This window comes from Choloepus didactylus, chromosome 17, assembly GCF_015220235.1.
Source record: "Choloepus didactylus isolate mChoDid1 chromosome 17, mChoDid1.pri, whole genome shotgun sequence".
NCBI classification, from domain to species: Eukaryota; Metazoa; Chordata; class Mammalia; order Pilosa; family Megalonychidae; genus Choloepus; species Choloepus didactylus.
This window is the reverse complement of record NC_051323.1, coordinates 73000480-73021181: the sequence shown is the minus strand read 5'-3', so window position 1 is coordinate 73021181 and position 20702 is coordinate 73000480. Positions and strand designations below refer to the sequence as shown.

Below are 20702 nucleotides of genomic sequence, written 5' to 3'. Positions count from 1 at the left end.
CTCCCAAGGCCCACTGTCTGACTCTGGACACCACAAGCTTGTCATACGTGGGTTAGTCTGACACCAGAGGGGAGTTAGCCTGCACTGGCCTCAAAGCAATGATTCTACCAGACTTCCAGAAATGTCCTTGCCAGGGAAACCTCTGAACACAAGGTACAAAGCTGCCCCTTAGCCAGGGAGTACCTTGAAATAGTCGATAAGTGCTTTGGAATACTTTACTGCGTGGTCCCTTTTGAGTCGAAACATCCGCCAGTAGAGGAGAGCCAGGCACCGGTAGCTGCAGCAGAAAAATAAAAATGGGCCCTGAAGACCATGAGTGTGTCAAGATGTAGAAAATCTGGTTGTTCCAAGGCACTCAATATTTATACTGTATTTACAGAAGTACACACACATCTTCCCATATGTATGCATACGTCTGCATGTATCTGACCTTCCTTTTGTTCCCCCCAAAATGCCATTCAAAATCCCAAAGAGTAACTAGATCATTTTTCAGCACTAGCTTTATCATCTCTTTGTTGGGCGAAAGAGCCGGCCGTTTTCCACTGGCACCACCAGAGGGCAGCGTCTCTCCGCGAGAGGCACGGGGACACTCTAGCCGCTGCTCGCCTCTTCCCAGACCCCTCTGGGTCTGCCAGGCGGCTCTGCAGAAAGAAAAGGCCCTCCTCCATTTGTGTCCCCTCCACTTTTTATTTACTTCACTGGACTACAATTAGTTCAAATAAAGTAACATGTGAATGTGCTTTATAAACAATTAAACCATGCTTTTTTATGCTTGAGGGGTTATCATTATTCTATTTTATATATTTATTATTGATGTAATATTAGTATGATATTTTCTATACTGTTAACCATGCCAATTGATTTATTAATCCCAATATGAAACTTAAACAAAGCTTGAAAAGAGTACAGCAAGCTTCTCCTGAGACTCATCCTCTTTTCCCTTGGTGCTTTTAACTCATAATGATTTATTAATCTCTATCTGGTGTTGACATGCTAGCATACCAACATTCTAAAAACAGTTTAGTAGTCCCTTACTCCTAGCACACCAAACTCCAGATGACACGATGATGCTAAGCTACCTGAGGCCCTCTCTCTCATGTGTGCTGCTGTTATTTTATTATTATTGTTATTACTGAAACCTGATTCTCTGATTTGCATATCAGGCTCTATGGTGGAATATGATCCTTGGAGGCAAAGCCCATCATTGGTAATGAGGGTGAACAAAAATTGTGGATCTCTTTCACAGGAGGAACCTAACAGAGAGGTGTCTGGTGATTTCAGAGAGCTGCGTGAGGCATCCTTAGGAGATGCAGTGGGGGAAATTATTATTCTTACAATTACATAATCATTATCATGGTAATCATCATCAATATAGGACAAATCTATTACATACTGGTTAACGTTTTGAAAAGAAATGATTTTATTATCAAAGGGTAATGAACTGATCCTCAGTTTAATGTGTTGAGAACTTCAATGCATCATCGTGATTTAGTCATACTCAATCCCACATTTAACGCAACAGAGGAATTATTTTAATTGCATCTAAAATGTGAAACATGAGAAATTACATTTGTCACAATCAGGATTCAAATTATTAAAACACAGACCTACCTGACTGAAACACACACACACACACTCTCCTCGACCTGCCCATTTTTATTCACTGTGAATTCAGTAAGATTCAGCCTGCCTCTCCTGGGCCATCAGAGCACCATTTCACTTTGTGTGTGAGAAAACACTAGGAAAGTTATGCATTTCAGTGCCTGGTTCACCAGTGATGATGGATAAGCCTGGGGACCCCACTTCCATCTTCCTTGACACAATGCACTCACCACAACGCAGCCAGTTGTTTGTCCTCGGGAGTGGCATTGGGCCCTGAGTGGGTTTTTAGTCTCATAGCATACCTAAAAAACAAAAACAAAACAAAACAAAATGTGCTTTTTTATTAACGATGGAACAGTTTCTAGGATGGTAGTTCTCTCTCCCTGATACTTAAGTTTTCCTTGCACTTGCAAGATAATTCTTACTTAAAAGTTAGCTGAGGTAGCTCCATTTTTCCTAAGCACTACTTTACTGTGATGACTAGACTCAAATGGCTTTTCTGCTCGTCTAGCCACTTTCTGCTCTTTAACAATTCAAGTTCAAATGTGACAGATGGTCGAGAGTGCTATCAGTTCCATGTATATTATGCATAATTATTAAGTATATGGTAACATATCCATTTTCACAAATTTTGATTTATGGCTAATTGGCTGACAAGATGGAAGCAACTTCAGGCCTTCCAATCTTACCTCCATGAGAATTTTCATCCTCTACACTGAGACAAATGCTTGGATTTACCCCTTTGTCTTTGATGTGGAACTACTACTTTGACAAAGGTATATGTGTCCTGGGTACATTTAAAATCTGTATCTACCTGTACAGGTACGTATGATGAGAAACCCATGGCTTTATGAACTGTACTTAATTTCATTTATTTCTCTGAACCAAGAGTCTATGACCATTCCTTTCTCCCAGTAATATGCCAAGTTACATGCAGATTCTTTGAGAGACATGAGGCAGCGTGTAGAACCATCAGAGTCTTGGATTTCCCAGACACTTACTAGTTGTGAGATCTTAGACAAATGTCCTAAGCTCTTTAAGCCTCCATTTCTCTATTTAAAAAATGAGAATAATATTGCTGACTGCACAGCATTGTTGTTAGGTTAACTAAGAGTGTCTGCAGAGCTCTTGGCCTAGTGGGCTGGCTTGTAGTAAATGCTCAAAAAACAATACTGTAATTATCATACTCTCACCACAACTTGCAGATCTGTAGTGTTTTTGAGTGTATCTCTTTGCATTGTTTTCATAATAGTTGCAATTTACATATATGACATCACAATTCACCAATATCAACCTTTTACCACTTTGAGTGAAGTCTGGTAACTTTACTTCCATTTAGTTCCCTTTATCTTCCCCATTTTAAAATAACATTGTCTTGAGTATCATGTGGTGGTATAATTTTTGTTTCAATCATCAGACACGATTTATGAAATTCATGATGAGGACAGTCTACTGTATGTACTATATATCTTTTCTTTCCATTGTTCTTTCCTCCTAACTGATCCTTCTTTGATCACTTCCTTACCATTTAAAGAACTTCCATAAGCAGTTCATTAAGGGAAGGCCTGCTAGTGACAGCTACTTTCAATTTTCCTTCATCTGAGAATAACTTTATTTGGTATTCCCCTACCAGGGAATGTGTTGTTTGTCTCTGGTTGCTTTCATGATTTTTTTTCTTTGCCTTTGTTTTCAGAAATTTAATTACTATGTGTTTGATGAACATTTCATTGGGTTTATCCTATGTGGGTTTTCTCAGCTTCTTGACTCTGCAGGTTTGTGTCTTTTGCAATATTTAGGAAGTTTCAGTCATTATTTCTTCAAATACTCTTTCAGCCCCACTCTATTTCCCCTCACCTTCTGGGACTCCAGTGATATAAACATTGAATCTTTTGTTATTGTCTGTGAGGCTCTTTTCACTTTTTTTCAGTCTATTTGCTCCTTGTGGCTCAGATTGAGTAAAGTTGATTTTCTGTCCTCAAGTTCACTAATTCTATCCTCTGTCATCATCACTTCATTATTGAGCCCTACTAGTGGGTTTTTTGTTTCTGTTATTGTATTTTTCAGTTCTGTAACTTTCATTTGGTTCTTTTTATAACCTCTATTTCTTTGCTGAGATTTTCTACTTTTTCATTTGTTTCAAGAGAATTTAATTGTTTACTGAAGCATTTTTATGATGGGTGCTCTAAGATCCTTGTCAGATAACGCCCCCATCTGACTCATCTTGGGACTAGCACCAGTTGATTGTCTTTTTCTCATTCAAGTTGTGATTTTCATGGTTATTGGTCAGACAAGCGATTTTCTATTGTATCTTGGATATCTGGACTATTAAGTTTGGATGCTTTGGGTTCTATTTAAAAAAAATTTTTTTTAAGCAGGCAATCATCCAGTTTAGATTTCACAGGCAGGTCCTGGCCTACTTCTGTGGTTCCAATTTCAACTTAATTTTCAGAGCCTTTGTGGTGTTCTTTTGGTCTGCTTGGTTATCTGGTGCAACTGGGCCTCCAATGTGTCCCTGCTGGTGCTGCCCAAGGCAGAGGAGAGAGGTTTCCAAAGCCGGGTGCTTGCTGTGCCAGGACCCCATTTGCCAGTGTCTGGCCGCATGAGTCCCTTGGTGGGGACAGGGGTTCTCTGCCCACCAGGACAGGGAGTGCTTCCTGGGGCTGAACCTTGTTCTGGTGGGGTCTTCCTTGCTATTGCTGCCTGGAGAGAGGTGGGAAGAGATCCTGTGTCCTGGAAGAATGAGAGGCTTCCAGGCAGAGTGAACTGCTGTGCCAGGATCCCCTTGGCCAGTGCTCACGGCTGCCCACTGTCTCCGTGGGGAAGGGGCGTCCTAAGGCCAGCGGGCAACACGCGGATTTAAGTCGCGAATTAATGCTGTTTTCTAACTTAGGTAAGAAAATCTCCTGTTGTCTCAATTTTCTGGTATTTAAGAGACTCTATTCAGTCCGAACTATCAGAAAATGGGCTGCATTCTCCACTCATGCAAGCTTGTTTGAAGAGTGGGCAGATCAGAGTCACAACCCTGGTGCAGCGCAGGGAGGTACAGCAGCACCCAGGGTGGACTTGGCTGGCTTTGGGCTTTTTTATTTATTTGTTTGCTTGCTTTTTAAAATTTGGATGCCTTTAAGCAGGCCACACATGCTCCAGCTCACCGAAGGCTTTATACTTGCTTCTTCATTCATTCTTCACTTACTATGGGGCTAGGAACTGTTCTTGGGAGTAGGGATCCATCTGTGAACAAATCAGATGAGACAGGGCCCTGCACCCCAGGCACTCATGCTCCAGGGCACCCCACTGCCTGTGCCCACCGGGCTTCACCCGCTTTGCTCCTGTTGGTCTGGGGGTCCTGGAGCCCACGCTTCGGTCTGAGAAAGGGCTGTGAGGCTCTAGAATCTCAGAGCGACTTTCACATTTCAAAAATTCTGTTGTTTTCTTTTCTTCACTGCTGAAAATATAGTACCATGTATGAAGAGAGAATAAAGAAATCACTGATACACTTGTTTGGTAGAAATATTTTAATAAGAAAAATGGCTGGGCAGTGTTGACATTCAAAACATTCTTGAGAATTCTGCTTTTTTAAGATGATGTGTTCTCTGATGCCGGAAGGACAGTTTCAAATACTAGAAGCCATATCCTGAAGAAGAGTTTGATGACATACCAAGTAGCCTCCTTGGGCCAATTCAGACCAAAAAGTTCATAACCTAAGATGATTAGAAACTTCCACCTGGAACGGTGAGGCATGGCAAAGAATATCCAGTCTTATGGGCACATGGATTTCCAGAATAGAAAAGTCTCTGAGTTGGTTTTGGGAAGAATGATCTCACATGATGGGGCATTGGACATTATCCCAAGCAGGTAAACAGGCTGAAAACACAAGCCATATCCCAGAGGTTCCAGCAGGTTTTAATAAGTGGAATTCCCTTCATGGTTCATTAAGCAGAAGCGACGGAGCTCCTCTTCAGGTCTCCATCACGGAAGACACGGTTTCCCACCAACACCTTTAAGCAGCCCTGTCAGAACCTGGCACGGCACCAGGACAATTTGCTCCGCTTCCGCTCGTGTCACCCCGACTTATTCCAGGCTGGGGAGTGATGCTCGTGTGGAGGTTCCAGATCAACGCAAGTGCCTCCAAGCAGCACATCTCAGGATGGCTTTTCCTTTCATGAATTCCCTCTGAATCTTCTATCCTTTCATCAAATACTCTGAATAATTTACTGATGGAGGTAAAATTTAGGTTATAAGTGGAACCCGATTAAAAAAAAACAACTTGGAGGTGGACTGAGTTAAAAATCTCCCACCCTCTAGCTGGGTAAAGTAGGCCCGTCACCTCCCCAAGCACACCCGCTTCCTCCCTGCAGCAGCCAGGGGTTTGAGGGCCTGCCCTGCCTCGCTCCAAAAGAGAGCAAAGGAGGCAGGCTTGGCGAAAAGGACTTGCAAAATCTTAAGTTCTCCTATTTTGGGATGAACTTGGTTACCGGTGGCTGAAGGTACAGGTTCCCACTGTCCTCTCTGCATTGAGTACTTGTATATACTCCTCACCTGCCCCTGCCCCAGACCTCCAGCCAGACCCCCGGCCCTACCTGATGAGCTCCACTGTCTCTGAGTACATCGTGTAGGGGGACTTGGACTCCATCGGGCCTTGCTCCATCGCATTCCCACACTCAATGAACGACAAAGCCGCCTCGGCGTAGTTCAAAGCCTTCCCGAACTTCTCCACCTGATCAGCAGAGTCAACACGATTTCTTCTTTAAGAATAGTTTTCGAAACAGCATTTTCACATAGTTTATACATTATTTTATAAACCCAGCTTTGAAAAGTTCTAAAATCCTGTTAAATCAGCTGAGAGAAGCAAGGAATCACACTCCCTTCTCTAGGTTTTTTTGTTTGTTTGTTTTTTTAATCTCTCCAAAAATTGCTACTGGTTTGGGGGAAGAGAAAGGTGACATACAGAATTGTACCAAATCCACAGCACAAGAGCCACTCAAATTGCTCAAAAATTCAGGTCTTGGTTATCTTCTTTAATATTATTTGTGACATTTACAACGTCTCCATGCCTTCCTTTTATCACATGATTTTGGTTATTTGGTTGATAGGATCTCACTTAAGGATGCGTGTGTGGACAAGGAAAGGAGAAGAGATAAAACTCTAGGTACTGGCTTTGTTAAGATGGGGCACAAAGTTGAAAACTAATAATAAATATTTTTATTATTATAGTATATAATATAATTTATTATAAATAAATATTTTTTGACTATCTTATCTGCCTAAACTTGTGTTAATTTTCCCCTAAATCAGCAAGGATAACCAAGAAACGGCTTTATATTTTTGAAATTCTAAATTTACATGTCAAGTCCCTGGTCCGATACATTGCTATTCTTTGTAGATAATTATATATTCTAACTTTGGATTGCACTCTCTCCTCAATTTTCAAATGATTTATTCATCAGTCAAAAACAGAATAACCCAAATACTCTAATGACTCCCCTAAGCCTTGCTACTAAAAACAAAACAAAACACAAAGAAAACTTCATTAGTAATGATCTCTGGGAAGGCAGAAATGCAGAATAAAACCATTCTCACTAACAAATCATATTTATAAAGAGTGTGTAACCCCACTAGGCTACAAAGCAGTATTTCTTGACAGTGCTTTCAGATTAAAGAAGCCATTTCATTCAACAAATGCTTTCTAAAAGCTCCACTTCCGTGCTATGTGCACATGATCTACAAAAGCATCTTCCAAGAACATACAATACACTTGGAGAGAGAAAATGTGCACCCACAAGATGGTTCAGAGAGTGAGGGAATTTGTCAGATGCAAATGGGATGGGAGGAAGGGGTCAAGTGATGTGGGTTGGGGAGAGGCTGGGAAGGGCTCGGGAGGAGAGCTGAAAATGATACTGGGGAGGAATGGTGTGATTTGGCTGCATTTGGGAGGACGCTGAGGGGATGTGTGTGTGTGTGTGTGTGTGTGTGTGTGTGTGTGTCAGCATGACAAGCTCAAAGGTCTGCTGGCATGAGTAAGGGGTACTTTGGGGACCAGTGGGGAATCAGCCTGGCGGAAGCAGTGCCTTCTCTTGGGAAACGTCTCCAGGAAAGGTAGAGTTGGATTAGATGAAACTGAATGGATAATCCCAGTAGACTGTGGATGAGGGATCTGGGCAGGAAATTTCAATCTGTGTTAAAATTCAATGCTCTTCTCCAACAGCGGACATACATCAGCTTCCTCAGATGACCAGAACCCTCCATCAGGCTGTGAGATTGGGAGGACAAGAACTGCAGGTTCCATCTCCCTACTTTCTTCCCTGATGCTCAGTGCCTTCTTCACCCCCAGAACCCTGATATCAACTGCAAATGCTGGAGGGGAACAGAACTGAAATTGTTTAAGGAATTACTAGACCTTAAGATGGAAGAATTGTACGATCTCTTTTAGAAAAAAAACAGAAGTTTTCTTTCTCTTGTCTGAAAGCGTCAAACTTCCAAAACTAGGAGATTATCCAAGTAAGGAAGGCTACTCTTTGAAAATGTCAAATCCTGGGGACTTTGGGGCCCAATGTGCAGAATAATAGCTTCTGTGGTCATCCAGTTTCAGATGAAGTATTCATTTTGGCAAATAGGCATGAAGAACACAAAAGTCTTTCTGAAAAGGGATTTCATCCTGGGGCCAAGCCAAGGGTTGGCCAAAGAGAGAAAAATTCAAACCTAGATTTGTTTTTTTAAGAGGCAAAAAAATACTACCACTCACAGCCTCCATTGGCTCTAGTTGCTATTCAAACCTTAGGACTAAATTGAAATCTTCATTTATCCAGGGCTTTCTCCCGGTCAGACACTACTGGTGGAAGTCATAATTTATTGGGCTATGAGCACTTGATTATATAAACATTTCTCCATTTAACAGACCCAGCCATCCTTGTAATAGATTTTATAATTACCCCAGTTATATTGCCCCATGATGAAGCCACAGTACAAACATAATTTGGAAGAACATATATGGAGAGAACAGGGTCTTACCATTGCATCTGCTTTATGCTTCATCCGTTTAGCTTCTTGCATAAAATAATCTGCACTGCGTGGCCTACAAGAGAGAGCGGTATTAAATGTCATAATTGCTTAAGTGCAAGATCTTTTAAAAATATTCTTTCCTTTGGCTCATATATGAGGCACAATTTAAAAACTTGGCTTAATTTAGAATCAAGTAGTTTTTACATTTCCAAATCACTGCCTATATGTAAAATACCATGATTATTTTTCTCTTAAGTTAGCAGTTGAAACCACACTAAATCACTGCAGAGGGGCTGCATTTACAGCAGCTTTAACATGCCCCCCAGTGCCCAATTTGTGAATCAGAGTTTTATTGCATGGTTAAGAAAACAAGTGAGGAATCTTAAGTCACACAATATTTACAAAAAACAATCCCCCTTTAACATAAAGGTTATAAACGTATCTCATAAATAATTGTATGGATTTGTATGGATGAGTATATTGATGTCGCCTCATGAAAATAAGTATCATTTTATATGCATAAGTGGTAACTATAGTTATAGGTTTATAAACTTAATTATCTTAAAGCCTCATAGTGAAACATGAAGAGGTGATGCTGTATGATTACATTCCAGTTGTAATGAAGTTAATTGCAAATTGATGTCTACCTTGTAACAATGCAAACGTGGCATGTATCCTCCAGAGTTCTGACTAACTAGCTGGTAAACATGAACGGCGGGCATGCATGTGATTAAAGCAATAAGCCTGGCCAGCATGACTCTGTGGGGAGATGAAGGTGATTCACCCAGAGACCAACCTAGTGTGTGTGACAATCCCATGTCACACTGAGCTGCTCGTCCATCGGTACCTTTAAATGCTTCATCTGATAGATTTTTTTTTAATCTACCTCCTTCAGGTGCTATCACCATAAACCCTTTTTTGTGTTATGGCTGTTTTCTTTTGTAATCAATAAACTTGACCCGTTCATGAATATCAACTATAAGTCAGGAATCCCTGAATGGGAGATATAAGTCATCATATTAACCAAGGACTGTTTAACCCATTGTTACCTGCTTGTTTTGAACTACCTTGTTTTAGGTTCTTATGGGTCTTTTGTCTTTAAGGTTTGATAGTCAGAGCATCCCTTTATCCAGATGTCAAAATGCTTAGCAAAACTACCTGCCGTGACAACGATATTGTAATCCAGTACTATTAGGCTTATTTTAATGGTTTTAATCAAGTCAACTAACCAATTAGAATCATAGCAGATAATTAGTTTTGGGTCACAAATCACTGAAGTGAGAAAAGGACCTCGGTTTCCTGCCTCTTACTTCTCCATGAAATATGGTCAGTACTGACTTTCCCAACAGAGAAACGAGGAACACACTTGCAGCACATCCTTAAGGTCCAGAACCATCCATTCCTCTTCCATCGGTGAGAGAGGCCTGGGGTCTCCTTCTCAGGGAGGCCCTGCGCCTTCCCTCTGCGTCCTCTCGTTCATCTCCTGGAGGCCCACGTGCCCCTATTTGAATGTCTTCTCAGTTGCCTTTACGTGGAGGTTTTTCCTTCTTGGTCCATACATTGACTGTTAGTTTGGTCTTTGATTCCAACTCCAGTAATTTACACTGTATATATATATGTTTTTTACCTTTTTGCTTCATACCCCAATGTGGAAGACAGGACCCCACTTCTCTTCCAAAGCTGGATCTGTCTCCTGAGCTTAAGATGGGGACCCAAGAGCCTATTTGTTTAGGTACCTTCATCTTTGTACCCACCCACCCCCCCCTTATCAAACGCTCTGAATGCTTCCTTGTAAACATTCCTCTTTTTTTTCAATGACTGCATCCACTACCCAAGACTAGCCTTTCATCACCTTTCTGGTGCCTTGGTCTCTAGTTTTGCTCCCCTCCAATTCATCCTGAGCTTCATCCCTTCACCAGTGTTTATACAACATGGCTTTCATTACATCACCAAACTGTTCAAAAACCGAAAATCAATCTCCAGAGCCTATGAGATCAAATAACAGTTCAAGGGCCCCTGTAATTCTGCTAGCTCCCTGCACCACATCACTCACCAAGGCCCTCGACCACAGCCCGGTGGTCTTCTCACAGTTTTGGAAACACGCCATCCCTGTCTTGAAGCTCCGCTCATCCTTTTCCTCCTTCCTGTGACACTCACCTCTCTACTCATTCATTAATTCAACATATAGTTACTGAATACCGACCACGAGCCAAGTTACCCATCCTCAAATTCTACTGCTGTGAGGACTTCCTGCTCCTTGGCTCATTTCTGTTCTTCCTGGTCTCATGTAGCACTTCTTGTTGGCACCCTACTTCTGGCATTTCAGGACCGTCTGAGCTGCACTGGGCTACAGTCATTGCATGTGCGAACCTGTGTTGGTCATTTCCAGCAGGGATCGTGCTGCAGACCCCTTTGATCTGCCTCATCCCACAGTTTTAGGCACATGGTAGAAGCCAAACAAATTCTCCTTGAGTAGCAGAGTTCACTTTGAGCTTAGGAAGGAGAGGCGGCTTCTGATAGGGTGCCGCATCACAGCCAACGAGCCAGAGGAAGTCTCCATGGCAACCTGAAATTCTCCGCATCATTATCCACTCCACACACCAGCAGACGAGTTTGGTAATTTTTTCTTGCCCTGTATTGTAGACCTTGTCACTAACAGACCGTCCTTTCGAATGCATTTCATTTGCATGAAAAGATTCTCCTGGTAATAAGCTCTTGTATCTTGGTTTTCACCAGCTTCTAAGTTAGCCTTATGGATGGAAGTAGCTCATAATTCCTAGTATGGGTTCCTTAATCGATGCTGTCTTTTCTGGCAGCATATGAATGCATTTTTTAAACTTGATATGGAGACTGAGTCACAAATTCTCATAGTGGTGCATGTAATAAATAACACCCATGTACTTTTCTGACTATATCATAGTTACCTAAACAGTAACATGAGTTGCTGAGAAAAAAGGTTCCATCCAGAGACCCATCACAAACACATTACTCACGCCCCTCATCTTGGCATACAATGGAGGGCTCCTTATCCAGAGAGACTGAAGATGGTGTCTGGTGACTGGCCCATTTTCTCCTTTCAGGTGGGCTCTACCTGTACAGGTCATTATAAAGCCAATGGGGCCAATGGGACATCACCCAGCACCTGGCTGTCCAGCAGTGCAGTGGACACGGCCACCACGGAGGCAGGCAGAGCTCCCCACGGCAATATCCAAGTCCGCAGGAAAGTAAGATCATCGTTACTGTTGCGGCAGTGACAATATAATACAGCAGAGTTACCAAAATAAAGCCTAATTACCTCAGTTTTCAAAGATTTTTCATCTGATCCTCAACTGTTTTTACATGAGAAACCTAGAGTTCTCTTTTTATTCATTTACATGAATCATTCATTCATTTACATGTGTGGTTTCTCACAGTGATGGTGTTTGATGACGATATAGAAGCAGACCTCATCTTGAGCTGCTCAGAAATAAATGGGCGCTGAGTGACCTAAAAGCCAAAGCTTAGCCACGTGTATCTTTGTTAATAAGGGCCCTCGGAAACAGAAACAATCTGAGCCCTTGTTCCAAATGCAATGTTTTCCTTTGCTCTCCTTGTTCTCCGTCCACCTGCAAACACACGACCTGGTTCTCTGCAGCAACGGGGTCTGTCCTGGTATTTCTTCTGCTCCGGAGGGTTAAAGCAACCTGCCTTCTCCTCTCCTTTGTGGCTGGGGGAGAGGTGAGTGGTGTCCCCAAGGGGCTGGCAGACTTCTCTCTGTAATTGCCACCGCGGTGCAATGCCGCCCCTTGGCAGCACCACCCTGTTTGTGAAAACTGGCGAGGACAAGAGCTCCGTGGGTTTGACCCAAAGGGTTCCCCAGCACAGGGAAGTGGAAACACCAATCGGACAAACAGCCTGTTCTGTGCCACGCGCTTCTCCTCCCATACCCCGCAGGCTTGCCAGTCGATAAGCACCAGAGGCGTCCCGTGTCCAAGCTTTGAGGCACTTTCTCCACGGAGGAGAATGCATAGATGATAAGTAATTATTTTGAACAGGCCGAGTTAGCAGTCACAGATGATGAGGCCACCTCAGAGTACGGAGCACTATCGCCTCGGGGTGCTCCCCCAGGGAGGCAGGCAGATGGTCTCTAGGCGGCCGGGATTCAACTGCAGCCCTGGAAGTCGGCTTCTTGGATGCACAAGTGCTGGTCCACTGTGTCCGCTGTGTCCGCTGTCCCCCTCCAGGCCGTGCGCCCCTGAAGACTGCCGCCCACTTCCCTCTTGACCACACGAAGGAAGCAGCCTGCGCAGTCCTGGACGCACGGGCTGGGCCCGGCCGATTCTTGTCATTCGATCAGAAGCAACTTGCTGTTGATGTGGAAAATGGTCAGTTTGGTGGTTGTTCTTTTCTGGGTGTGGCATTTAAAATGATACAATTTGGATCTTTCAATCAGAAAGATCCAAAAGGCCTTGCTCCTTGTCCACCCCCTGCCCAGCCTAGTCCTTGTCTTTCTGTCTCTCTCTGATTTGGTGAGAAAAGAATAAGGAGCTGGTTGAGAGAGAGGGATTTCATAAAATGAAACATCCCAGGAAAGATGAATCAAGGAGTATTGATGGTTTATCAGGAAAAAAAAAGGTGGAGTCCGGCTTTGAGGCGACTGGGAGTGGGGGGCCTCAGGAGAAGGGCACTGCCTGTAATGAGCCCCCACCAGGGCACCCTGCTAGGAAAATGTCTACTCAAGAATTTCCAGTGGTCGTCTTTGACAAAACCATGCTGCAACGAGACACGATCTTTCACATCCGGCAATCTCCCCATCCTCTGTAAAATTAAAAACCTTTTAGCGATGAGCTGGCCGCACATAATCACATCACAAATGTCAAGTCCCTCTTTCTCCCTCCAGCCACGTGTCACATGCCACAGTCCCCAGCACTGTGCGGCCTGGACGCTAATGTGGCTCGGCTCCCAGCACCGGTGCCACCGGGCCAGACGGGACGGACGGGGGTCCGGCTGGATGTGATGATAGCAACTGACTCTTTGACGTGAAATATGGGCAACAGCTAGCAAGTTCTCCGGAAGCAGCAGGCGGCTCTGGCAGTCGGCGTCCACGGCCTTCCCACATGGTGACACGGCTGGCGGGAACACGAGGCTTTATTTCCCAGCCAAGTATTTCCCCCCTCAGCTCCGCGTGGGACTTCACGGCACAGTTGTTCTTTCTAGGTGTTCTCCAGCCAATAACTCAACTGTCACTAATGATGACACCAAGTCATTTAGAGCTCACGGCTCAGCACCAATAAGATCAGCCTCTAGGGCTTCACGGTGAATCAGGCACGGTCACTAATTGAGACGCAGGCTCACAGATTTATTTTTAAACAAAAATTGGGTAATCACACCTTAGAACTGTTGCTGTCTAGCACTGACTGCCCATTAGTCCATTGCTAAATATCAGAAGAGGTGGTGGAGCTGCTCTGCCAGTTATGCAGGACAAGCTGGCCTGGGCTATAATTTAAAATAAGTGTTATTTAGTTCAGTTCCAACCATACTCTGAAGGTGTAAACTGGGTGCCTGTTTAATTTTGGCTAACACAGGAAAGGGGGCTCAGGAGCCCAAGAATTCACATTTACATGTATGTGGCTTCCTCCCATTCATGGAAAAGGAAAGCAAAAAAAAAAATAAATAAATAAAAAATGAAGGCACGATCCCTCGGGAATGCAGTTACAATCAGGCTGGTTCATCGGACACTTCTTATCGAGTGCCCACTATATTCAGTGGTTGTCTGAAGTGCATGTTTATTCAGCCATTCATGAGTATTTATAAGACAAAAAGAAGAGTTTATTTTCTAAGAAAAGCTGCAGGATGTGGCTTTAAAAATTAAATGACAGCACAGCATCTGCTCCTTAGTTCTGGATCACTAAAACTGGATGTCAGTCAACTCTCAATTACTCAAGGTGCTAATTACCCCGTTTTGAATGAGGCTTGTTCTTTCCTTCCACCTGTGGCCTCCGCTGGTGGTTTCGCTGCTGGTGGGGAAGCTGGGACAGTGTCCCGTGAACATTCCTGGGGGTCCACCCTGTGCCCCCTCCCCACGAAGGACAGAGAACCACGCATTCTGTCGCATTCCCACCGTCGTCCCTGGCTCTTAGCAGGTGCCCCAAGCACACCCATTAGCCTGGGGGAGATTTGACACAATTTCAGGGGCTTCCAGGCAAGGCATTTTAGTTCCCAGCCCAGTGACATCTTGAGGGACACTTATTTTTATTGCTTAAAGGAGAGATGATTCCTATTTTTGCTTTTTCAAGCTTGAAGAATCTCCTTACAACTTTCTTAGTTTGGTGGTTGAGTGGCTGTTTGAGTTGCATGTTTACTTCACTGTTTTGGATTTCAAAGCCAATGGGACACATAGCACTCGGCACATGACATCTATCCTCCCATATGATGGACGTGTAAGAGTGCTTTTTAATTTTATTATATCTAAAGCCATAAAAAGAGAAACAGTTTTATTGTCACTGTCAGCCAGAAAAATTATACATATTGCTAATGGGAAGAATGAATGATAACAGCCTCTTCGTTGATACAGATAGTGACAAAATTATATTAGCTCCAGCCACAGCAGATGGAGAAACATTTCCTCTTGAAAATAGTCCAAGAAACTGCAGTTTGAAATATAACCATTTAGTTGTTGCTGTCCCTGGCTTAGCTGTCTGGTTCATACATTGGAAAATTCCTTACATTTTAATTTTCCATCCGTTTGATTCTTTTTTTTAAATGCCACATATTTATAACCACCTATTGGAAGAGTTTAATGTTTTCAGTACCCGAGTCTCTGAACGCTTTTGGCTCTGTTTGATTGTGCTGGTAGATTATGACATCTGAATGCAAATTTCCACATTGTCCTTAAACATGATTTTAATCTCCTGGCTTAAAAAATGGCTACAGTTCACATGAACAACTCATGGCCCCAGCCAGAATCATAAACTGAGTGAACCAATGGACTGCACTCCTGCTACAAGCTCTCCCGGGGGCCACCACCACCTCCCCCACGCTTGGCAAGAGCAGCGGGAGATGCCGGGCGATACACAGGGTGTGAGGGCCAGCGGGAGGGTGGGGGTGCAGTGCAGCCGAGTCACCACAGCCGTGGGAAGAGGGGAAAACGTGTCCTCCTGGGCCCCCTAAACTTGTCAATCCAATGGTCCTGGAACATCTTCATTAAACGAAACCAAAAAATGTGGATCTGGCTTTCGACCCCCAAATTCTGTGTCCCAGATAGCTAACCAAAATCCAGGTAATACTCGAGGACTACTATGTAGTGTTCTCCTTTCTCAGAGACATCTATGGAGGTGAATGAAGAGATGACACCCATACTCTGGGTGACAGGGATGGAGAAGAGGATGCTGAGGACATGGGGATGGGACGATAAACACTCCGTACAGTGCTTTAAATTCTCAAGGCACCTGAGGGGCTGTCATCTCAGCGGATTGCACAGGCAGGCACCACATGTGTCATCTGCCCGATTTTCCCATCAGGAAGCCGGGACTCAGAGCCTCTCAGTGCCCTTTAATTTCATGGGGTCGGTGGTTTGCAGTGCACCACCTGAGCTGGACCGTAAGCAACCGGAGGGCAGGACCTCTCACTTTTCACACAGACATGTACTGGATGCTGTTGAACAGCTGGACTTGAAAACAGGATTCAAGCTCAAGTCCTGAAACTGTATCTTCTGTCTTCCAGGCTTGTCTCTGCCAAATATTTTTTCCATAAGAGTCTTAAACAATTTTCAGTATCATTTTATCATTTGTCATTTCCAGCATCTCAAGAGCATTCCAGGATGCTATTTTTATCTTCTCCTCTCATTTATTCTCCTTTTAAATTAATGCTAATGGATATAACACTGGGGTTTCACTGTGTGATCCTATCCCTCACAAAACAGAAGCCATTTAACTCTAGGATGGGGTTCCAGGACTGGGGGAAGGATGACAGGATATTTTTTTTTCCTGTAAAACAATTGTTTATATTGTTGTATAGAATATGGCATGGGGGGGTGCTTTCTGGAGTAAATCACCATTATTTTTGCCTATTATAATTAACACAACCCATAGAGCTTCTCTTTCTGCTGGCACAGAACTGCCAACAGCCCCAAAGCAGACACAGGTGCTTAGGGATGCAAGGCTCAGTGAGTAACACCACGTGCCTCAGCTTGCTAAGTGCATGTTCTGGAGCAGCCCCCACAGAGCTGGGTGTTCCACCTATCAGAACGAGCAGCTTCAAACACTCTGGCAGGACCCAAAAGCATGCTGACAGCTGTGGCTCCCCTGCCCTCCGAGAGGGCCGCGTTGAGCTTGCCACATGGCAAATCAGAACAGGACAGGTCTACCTGTGGAGCCTCAAAGTGATCTTCTTATATCAGCAACTTACATATCATCGAAGACAAGTTTCTGCCTCTTGCAGTCCTTGTGCCCGTTGGAGACCGGAGACCACGGCTCTGTTTGTGGCCTGGACTTGTGGAGGAGGTTTTCAGAATTGTTGTGAGCTGCTTTCTAAAGAACAAATAACACATGAGTCTTTGAGAAACCAGCCCCCTGGTTGAAAGATCAACCCATTAAACAGAAGAGCTTTTGATGGTGCTTTCTGTGTAAATGAAAAATAAATACATGCACGGGCTTTTGCACATGTTTTCAAACATCATTCTCATATAGCATCAAAAAAGAAGTCTCGCTATGCCCACTCTCATGGATGCCGAAACTGAGGCTTGTGGTTAACCTGCCTGAGCTCAAACAGCTTTGGCAGGTGGGCGCGGGGGTTAGGATTCGAGCCCCTGCTTTTTCCAGCCCACCAGGCCAGGGGTCTCTAAGCTGACTGTGCGTCGGAGGCATCGGCTCTTGGGTGTGTGTTTTGCAGGCCCAACCCTGGGGTTTCTAGTTCAGGTCAGGATGGTGCCTGAAAATCTGCATTTCTAACAAGTCCCCAGTGGTGTTGCTGCTGCCTCAGGGACTGAGCTTTTGGAATCACTGTACTGTCCCATCCCTCACCAAAGAGAGGCCATCAAGTCACAGCGACTGGTTCTCATTCGTGTCTGTGAAGAACAGGAAGGGCCAAAGGGGATTTCTAGAAATTACTTAAAACGTGTCTAACAAAGGAATACTACTGATCTGTGGAGAAATTAAAAGATCGTATTTCCTGGGGATACACAGCCTCTTCTATAAATATTTACAAAGTACCTATTATGTGCTAAACACGTGGAACATAAAACAACTAACTTTGGTTATGATATGCAAATTGATTTCTCTGAAGTCATTAAAACTGAGTGTACCCAACCGCTTCTTTAAATGTGGACTGATTTTATATGTAACATCTTAAAGGTTAGATTTTATTCTCATATATGATCAGGAAAATACGATGTTACACTTCCAAATCTGTCTTAATATCCTCCAGTGGGGTCCATTTGCTCTCGATAAAAGAACAAAACCAGGCCCGGGGCCTCGTCCGCCTGCAACTCGGGCTTTGCCCACGTCTCGCCTACTCTTTCCTGGGCCCTCGGGGCTCTGCCTCGCGCGCCAGTTCTCAGCTTCTCCTCACCACACCGTACACGCTCCTTCCTCCGTCTCCGATGCCCTTTTGCCCTGGCTTTACTACTATTCGTCTCTTCGAAATCCTAAATTAGGGGTTAGCAACCTGCAGCCTGTGGGCCAAACTGGCCCTTTTCATAAATAAAGTTTTATTGGAAACCAGCCATGCCCGTGGGTTTATGGACTGTCTACGGTTGCTTTCACGCTACAGTAGCAGAGCTGGTGGCAGCACAGACACTGCCTGGACCCCAGAGCTGTAAATATTTATGATCCGACTCCCCCCAGAAGTGGTTCTCAACCAGGGACAATGTGGCAATGTCTGGAGACATATTTGGGTGTCATGACTGGGGACGGGGGTGGTGCTACTGGAATGTAGCGGGTCAAGGCTGGGTTTGTTACCAAACATCCCACAATGCATGGGACGGCCCGCCAAGACAGAATTTCTGGCCCAAATTGTCATTGTGTGGAGAAACCCTGCTTTAGAGGAGAAGTTTGCAACCCCACCCCAGATCAAGCCTCCCCGTCAAAGGGCTCCGGGCAGTCTCCCTGTCCCCTCTGGCACCGGCAGGTGTTGTTGATGATGGATGACCCCTCACCTGAGTCCTTCTCCCCAGCCACCCTGCCAGCCTCAAGGGGACGCAGACTCAATGTGTTGGACTGACACTGTGTTCAGACACTGTCAATGTCTGGCACACAGTAAGTAGCTGCTCAGTAAACATCTGTTCAGGGAAAGAAGGACTATGTACAATCTGTAACTGGTTTAAAATTCTCTGCCTCACAGCTGCTTGCAATATAAGGATCGTGAGGCACAAAGAGAAAAAAAAAGTGTTTTTTTTAAAACCAGAATTGGAATTGGTAGCTCTTTATCCCTTGTTTTTCTAATACGGATTTCTCAGATTCTCTCAGCTCACAATTAAAGATAATTGTTCCTAAATGAAGGTGTGTAAGAGGGTTGATTTCTTGATGATGTATTAAGATTTAGGCTCTTGCAGGACCTTTGATCAACTTTAACATCTTTAATTCACGGGACAAAGCATGAAACAGTGCCCCCCTCGGCTTCCTTTGCGGAGCTCTATTCTCATACATTGGATTCCTTCTTCCCGTCTCCCCAAGCCCCACTGTTCCGGGAGGCACAGTGACCCAGGAGAAGACATGGGGACAGGCGGGAGTCGAATGAGGTACCCCAGAGGGTGGGGGGCACAGGCACCCGCTGCTGGAGGCGAGGGTGGGGGTGATGAGGAATTAGCAGGCAGAGGTAGCTCCAAGGGTGTCCACGGGTGTTGGGTTCTTCAGAAAATGTCTCATTTAAATCTTATCACCCCCATTTTGCAGACAAAGAAACACACCCAGAGGTTAAGCAGCTGCCCCCAGGTCACAGGGCAGCTAAAATGGGGTGGGGAAGGAAGGATGGACGGAAGGACTGTGAACCCAAGTTGCCATCCCTCCGCGGGGGTCCAGGGCCCGGAAGATGCTCCCCAGCTGGAAGAGAGTGTGGTGGCGGCAGGGGGCAGCGAGCACGTGTGGCGGCTGCACCTCTCAGGCGGAGTGGGGATCCTGCACATCTGGGGCTGTAGTTTCAATGCAGATTTAATTCTGCACTAGGGCAAGGACTGTTTCCAAATGAAAGGGTTGGCTGGTTCAAAACTCCCAATTTACCACCTCCTGGGACAGTATTACCTTGGGACCTCTTCTTTCAGGCTGGGAAATAAAATCCCGCTTCCTTTGAAAACCTACGAGGCTTGACAGGCCCCTCCAGCTGCTTCCTCCCAGGCCCTCTGTGGGGAGAGGTGGCGGGGCACTCTCCTCTGCCAGGTCTCCCCAGCAGCAGCAGCGAGGGGTTCTCCCGGGCACCCCCGTGTGTGGTTCACCCGTGCCAGGCTAGAGGCAGGTGGAGGACGGGTGTGGGCTCCGTTTCACATTTGCTTAAACTGGGAAAGGAAGAGCAGACACGCACCGTGAGGTCTCCGGGGAGGGCCGGCGGCTGGCTCTCGGCCTTATGCTTCTTGTTGGAGGAGGCGGACGTGAACAAGCCGTTGCTGCTGGGCCTAGCAGCAGTTACCTCCTCGCTGGGGTATTTGTGTTTAGATGCATCGGACAGGGGTGAGACGGGTGACCGCAGCATTTTTTCATTTTTATTTATTGGTATTGCCAAGCTGAAAAAGGAAATTACAGTAATGGGATGTCACACAGTCAGCACAGGAAGGTAAATGTTTTATATATGACCCAAACCTCCCATTTAAAACCTGTCACGAGGAAGTTTATTGGGAATGATTATACCAGGAAACAACTTTATGGTATTAGGATCATAGCAAACGATAAACAAATTTCACTCATAGTCTCTTTATTCTTCCTAGCAGGATGAGTAGTAATTTTGTAGTTAGCACCAACGTAAATGACTTAAGAATAAGAATACTTTTGTTTTCTGAGTTCCTCATCCGAGTATCTGAAAATATGTGATGAACAACTTACTGTTTTTCTAATGAAGCGTAAGTAGCAAGTTCTTCATTTCTAAAAAGACTTCTAATGTTTAAGCTTGTACTAATTACTATGTGGAAAACAACAGAA

The 20702-nt window shown here is 44.6% G+C and overlaps 1 protein-coding gene across 2 annotated transcripts in view; it reads right to left on the bottom strand.

The window, feature by feature from the left end:
• Positions 1-20702, bottom strand: part of AFF3 (AF4/FMR2 family member 3) — a 524208-nt gene that overhangs the window by 9233 nt on the left and 494273 nt on the right. For both annotated transcript variants that reach the window (XM_037806556.1, XM_037806557.1), the window contains 6 exons: positions 20092-20290; positions 16987-17108; positions 8611-8674; positions 6183-6319; positions 1833-1904; positions 184-277 (listed from right to left, as the gene is read on the bottom strand). In XM_037806556.1, the coding sequence (XP_037662484.1) occupies positions 184-277; positions 1833-1904; positions 6183-6319; positions 8611-8674; positions 16987-17108; positions 20092-20290 (688 nt within the window). The remainder of the gene's footprint in view (positions 1-183; positions 278-1832; positions 1905-6182; positions 6320-8610; positions 8675-16986; positions 17109-20091; positions 20291-20702) is intronic.